The sequence below is a fragment of the Tamandua tetradactyla genome, chromosome 23, assembly GCF_023851605.1.
Source record: "Tamandua tetradactyla isolate mTamTet1 chromosome 23, mTamTet1.pri, whole genome shotgun sequence".
Classification (NCBI taxonomy): Eukaryota; Metazoa; Chordata; class Mammalia; order Pilosa; family Myrmecophagidae; genus Tamandua; species Tamandua tetradactyla.
Genome location: NC_135349.1, coordinates 5,669,337 through 5,675,270, shown reverse-complemented (window position 1 = coordinate 5,675,270; position 5,934 = coordinate 5,669,337). Strand labels below are relative to the sequence as shown.

General features: G+C 49.6%; 1 protein-coding gene across 2 annotated transcripts in view; it reads right to left on the bottom strand.

Annotated features, from left to right (window-relative positions):
* Nucleotides 1–1,144, bottom strand: part of CYTH3 (cytohesin 3) — a 103,092-nt gene extending 101,948 nt beyond the window's left edge. The window contains exon 1 of one of the 2 annotated variants that reach the window (XM_077140557.1): nucleotides 964–1,144. In XM_077140557.1, the coding sequence (XP_076996672.1) occupies nucleotides 964–1,006 (43 nt within the window). In that variant the 5' untranslated portion in view covers nucleotides 1,007–1,144. The remainder of the gene's footprint in view (nucleotides 1–963) is intronic. The other variant, XM_077140558.1, reaches the window with a different exon arrangement.
* Between the last annotated feature and the right edge of the window lie 4,790 nt (nucleotides 1,145–5,934).

Here is a 5,934-nt window from a genome sequence, read left to right as displayed (position 1 = left end):
TAGAGGATCGCAACTCCGGGTGTTCCGGAAAAAAATAAAAATAAAATAAAAGGAACATTAACCCTTTGCCTGCCAAAACAAGAACCCACCCCCTGCGCAGACTCGCAATTCGCAGCAGCCCGTGCCCCGACACGACTGAGCGTTGCATTCCACCGAGATAATCTCAAACACATGAGAGCCTTCCAGCACCAGGCCCGTGAGCCTCGGACGCAGACCCCATGGCCGTGCCCACCCCAACCCGACCCGCTTCGGGGACGCTCTCCTCCCCGCCCGAGGCGCCCGAAAAGGCTTCCCGGGTCCCGCCCTCGGCTGCCCGCCGCGGCTCGTCACTCCGACCCCCAGCCCAGGCGACTCCTTCTATTGCCGACTCGGTACCGGTCACGGTTTCACAAAACGCCTGTCCAGACCTGTCCCCTCGCTGCCCCCTCCTCAAGCAATTCCAGCGGCCGCGTCTGACCCCAAAGCCAAGAAAACTGTCATTCCTTGTAGTCCTCTAGCCCCCTCCCCTCTTTTCCCAGGGAGGGTCCCCAACTGGAAACTTTCCTCCTGCCCGTTCCCCGTGGACTCGGTCCCCCTCCGGCCTCCCCGAGAAATGAGGCAGAAAGGGGGGTGCTCCGGAGGGCGTGGACGCCCTTGGCGAGGGGATGCGGGGAAGGTCGCGCGCCGGGGGCCCCGCGCCCCAAAACAGCCACCCGGCAGCCCCGGCCCGAGCCTCCCCGGCGGCCCCGCACCGGGACCCCCGCTCGGGTTCGGCGGCGACACCAGCCGGCTCCTCCCCGGCGCCCCCCACCCCCCGGCTCGGGCTCCGGGCCCGGCGCGTCGCGGGCCTCGGGCGGTCTCCAGCCGGCCCCGCGCTGCCCCCGGCCCTGTTTCCTCAGGCCGACCCCGGACCCCAGCCGCCGCCGCCGCCGCCGGGCCCGTCCCAGACCCTCAGCCCCAGGCCGCCGGCCGGGCGGGCCACACCTCCGGCACTCACCGCCGCCGCCCTCGCCGCCGCCGTCTTCATCCATCCTGACGTGACTCCCGCAGCCGGCGAGCCCCGGGCCGGCGGGGCGCGCGGTGCAGATGGCGGAGGGGGGGAACCGCCGGTCCGGAGCGCGCGTAGAAGGCTGCGGGGTCGCGGCCCGGAGCCTCCTCGGGCCGGGCTGGGCGCTCGCGCTCGGCGCCGCCCGCCGCCGCCGCCACCGCCGTCACGTGACGCCGAGGGGCCCGCCCCCGGGTGCGGTGGGCGGGGCTGCAGACGGCGCGGCCCCGCCCCCGGGAACCCGCCCGAGCCCGCAGCCCAGTCCGCGTGGGCCCGCCGCCCGGGCGCCTTCGCCTCCGCTCTGGCTTGTGGGGGTCCTCCAGGGCGAACCAGGCATCGAGACGCGCCTCCCCGCCTTAGGCGACCTACGCACAGATGTGGGGTCCGAGACGCAGCAATGCCCCATTCTGCAAATCCCCGTGGCCGGGGGGGGGGGGGGGGCGTCCTCTTTGCACGTGCAGGCGGGGAAAAAGACCAGGTGAGGCAAGTGCTCGCAAGTCAGACCCTCGACCTGCGGCCCAGGAGAGTTTAGGTCTCCCCGGCCTTCAGGATCATCGCAGCCTTTTCGGCTCTCTGATGCGTAATGGAGCCTCTTCTCCCTTCCTGGGGATCAGCGTACACTTTCACATGAACAGCGTGTAAGGCTTGTGAATGAACGCTGTCGCTAGGTGGGAACCCGAGCGGGCACACCTGTGCCCAGCCCTGCGCGGGCACTGTACGAGGTTGGCCAGTTCAGCCTCAGATGCCCTTGGAGTTTAGCTCTAGTCTGCCTTGAAAAGCTGCCAGCTGCCCTGGATTTATGATGCAGACGCACAGAGATGAGAGAGAGAGCTCTCAATTCACTTTCCCCCCGGGGGCACAGCCAGGGTCCTAAGCACTGGTCTCCTAGGAAGAAGACCGCAGCTTGTCTCTGCTCCACATCTTTCACGTTCCTAATTACTGCCCCTGCTCCCCCGCAGCATTGGGTGTGGGCCCCACCCAGGCCTTTCTGTTCATTTTGCATGAGCTTAATTGCATTAAAGAAAAGCAAACACTGTAATGGAGGAGATGGAGTCTACCTAATAAAATTTTCCTGTAACTGTTTATCCTCACAAATGACTCATTGAATCCAAGGATCCCTTTTCCACTGTCGTCTATTAAAATGGACCGTTTGCTGGAGATCCTGGGATGATTCCAGAAGTTAGAGTTGAATTTCCCGAAAATTTCAAGAATTAAGCACGTGCATTCCATTTCTAAAGCCCTCGGGGACACTTCTGGGTGCAGATAAGATATTTGGCAGTTTATGTGACAAATGTGTAACAGAAAAGGGAGTCAAAAGACTTAGGTTCAAGACTCAGCCCACAAACTTGGCTTCCTGATCTTGTTCCTGTCAGCTTTATCTTAGAGATAACTACACAGTGACCGGGGGGAAATGACAGCATATTTTGAACTGGATAATATGATAGGGTGATATGTGGAGTTTTGAACTCAAAAGTACTGTCAATTATAAATGCTTGTCAATGTCAGTCCCTAATTCCTTAGGTCCCTTGGCGTGTGATCCATAGATGCTTCTCACAGAGTTTGAATTATTCCATTCCAATTGTGGAATTCTTGACAGTTATGCCAAACACTTCCAAGCAAACAAACGTTTCTTGACCTCCAGAACACAGCATCAATGAAGATACCTAAAGATTCCCTTTTTGGTCTTGTCTCCTTTCTGGAAAGAATTCATCCAACCATGACCACTGTAAAAAGTTAATAATTGGCTCAAGAAACAGGCACAATCGTCCATAAAAGGAATGAAGTTCTGATACTGCTATACAAGGGGTGAACCTTGAAGACATTGTTTTGAGTGAAATGAGCCAGACACAGAAGGACAAATATTGTATGACTTCACTTGTATGAAATATCCAGAAAGCGCAAATTCATAGCAATGGAAATATAAATAATTGACCTGGGCCAGGGAGATGGAGGGCAGCAGAGAGTCATTCCTTAATAGGTGCGGAGTTTCTCTTTGGGGTGATGAAAATGTTTTGGTAATGGATGATGGCAATGGTTGCATAACATTGTAAATATATTGCCATTGGAGTATACAACTTAAAAATGGCTAAAATAGTAATCCATGTCAAAGTCTGAAATATGTTCTACAACTAATTGTGGTGCTGTGCTTTGAAATTTATACCTTTTTCATATACATGTTATTTTTCACAAAAAAAAAAGGAAAAAAAGTCGACTGTGATGATAAAAAAATATTTAAGCCCTCTAGCCTCCTATATTCTGGAGCAGCTAGAAGGAAAAATATGAGAGGACCATATGGTAGCCCGTGATGAACTGTGGCTCTTAACCACTCTTAACCACTTGTTGAAGAGTGCTTTGAAAACTTACTTTTTTATTTCTTTGCTTTGTATATATGTTATACCATACAATAAAAAAGTTTAAAAATAGTAATTGCAAAAAACTGTGACCATCGATTGTAACAAATTTTCGAAAAAATGCAAATGTTGGTAAAAAAAAAGGTTAAAATGGCAAATTTTATGTTACATATATATATATGTTCATTCCCTCAATACAGTAAATTTAAAGGAAAAGAAACAGATGCAGAAAATTCTGATTTAAATTAAAGTTCAAGATTTAAGAACACAGGATTTAGCTCACTCCTCCCTAAGCTACAAGCAGCTGCCCTTTTCTGCCAAAAGTGCCTCTCAGCTACCATGTCCTTGGACCCAGAGAAGCCCAGGCCTTTGCCTTGATCTTACTAAGTCCCTGTAAATAATGTCGCCCTCTCCATCTAATCTAATTGGTATCAAAATAAGGCATAGCCCATTTATTTGTAAGTAGAATATTATATTATCCCTTTAGTTAAATCTGGGCCCCATTTCAATAAAGCCTGTAAAAATGTAGGGGGAATAAAGTCTTAGGGTGTCATTTATACATCTAACTACAGGGAGGGGCACTTAGAAGACTTTAGACCCTGCACAACCAAAGAAAATAATATCTAATGGGAAAATGAGATTTTTTTTTTTAAGGAAAGGTGCTTCCTGGTCTCTCTCAAATCCCAGCACAAATCCAATCTGCTTACATGCACGCTGCCCCACACATAGGAACACTAAGAATCCTGATTTGTCCGCTAAGATTAGGCCATCACTTTATGTCTGGCTTATGAGTGGTTTACTCGGAGGTTGAACTCTTTATAAGTGAATCTTTAAGGGAAACAATTTATGCAACAGACATCTCTCCAAGATAACAAGTATTGAACCTCAAACCTCATTGGGACCCTTCAATCAGACAATAAATATTTAGGTCATTTCTATATCCCAGGCACTGTCCTAGGTGCTGGGAATATGACAATAAAAAGACAGATCATTCCATACCCTCATGAGACTTATGGCCAGGCCCAGAAGCACCAGTCATTAAGCAAATAATTCACAAATAATTGTTTCATTGTAATTTTTGATACCCTACCCTACCTTACCCACAAGACTTTCTCACAGTATTGCCTGTTCCGAGTATTGCCTGTTCCGTGTGTTTCAGCTTTGCACTTTTGCAGCTCCTTGGGGAAGACAGAGACTGTGGCCTGTGTTTAATTTGTCTCTGCCACCCACTGCAGGGACTACCCAGGTCAGAAAAGGGAGAAACAACAGTGTTAGTGGCAGCTGCTGGACTAACAAGGCAATCAAAAGTGAGAGACCTTTTGAAAGCATGTTGAAACCCATTTATCAGCCCTCTGACTGTTGCAGAAATAGTTTAAGAAACCTTCAATGTGCACATTCTGAGAAAGGTGAAAAAGACTTCTCGTTTGCACGTTCATCTCCCTCATTCAAGCGGACGTCCGTGAAATCGTACAGAAGTCTCCTCTCCCAGGACTAAGGGCCACCATAGGCAAAACCCTGCCAAGGCCAGTTTCCTTGTGCTTGGCCAGAAAGAGGCCGTCCGGGCTGCATGAGCTACGGCTGCTCCCAGACCGTGCACAGAGCAGTTCCTGTCTCCTTCGATAACGGTCAAGCAATGCAGACACGGCAGTGACCTTCAGCAGATGGGAACCTCAGCTAATCTGTCACATCTGCTCAGAGGTCTGGTCCACTCGGGGGAAGGCACACAGAGCCGCCTGCTTGCTCTCAGCTCACGGTCACGAAAGGAACGTCATATTTTCCGAAATCTAATTTCATCTAGGAAAGAAAGCATCTCATCAGAGTGGAGATGAGCTTGTGCAGATTGGCAGTCTCCACTCCACCCAGACAAATAGCAGAGGTCCAAGCCTCGGGTCAGAGCTCATTCGATTTTCAAACGCCCAGATCTTCTGATCCCCAATGTGTGCGGAGGCTCCCCTTCCATTCGTTCCATGTGGCTTGCCTTGCACTCGGTTTCCCTGGAATCCGCCCTCTTGACACCGGCTCCCTGGCCTCCCCTTACCAAGGGCAGGTTCATTCCTTTTAGATTGATTAGCAACTTGCCTTTTTGCAAGCACAAGTTCCTTTAGTGGTAAACTTGGAAAAATGAAGTTAAACCACCATTTTGAGCTCTTTGTGCTTGGAAGAAAAGGACTATACCCATTCAAAGCAGTACCTGTATTAAGTTATTACACACAAGTAATAAAAAGCTGGGTTATTTTTATTTAGTTCTTCATTTTTAGAGTCTGTCCCTGACCTACTGTTCTAGTTTGTTAGCTGCCAGATTGCAATATTCCAGAAACAGAACGGCTTTTCTTTTTTTTACTTTTTTTATTAATTTCTAAATTTAAAAAAATGACAAGAAAGAAACACAAACATTCCTAACATATCATTCCATTCTACATATATAATCAGTAATTCACAATATCATCACATAGCTGATCATTTCTTAGAACATTTGCATCAATTCAGAAAAAGAAGTAAAAAGACAACAGAAAAATAAATAAAACAAAAAGAAAAAAAATTATACATACCATACCCCTT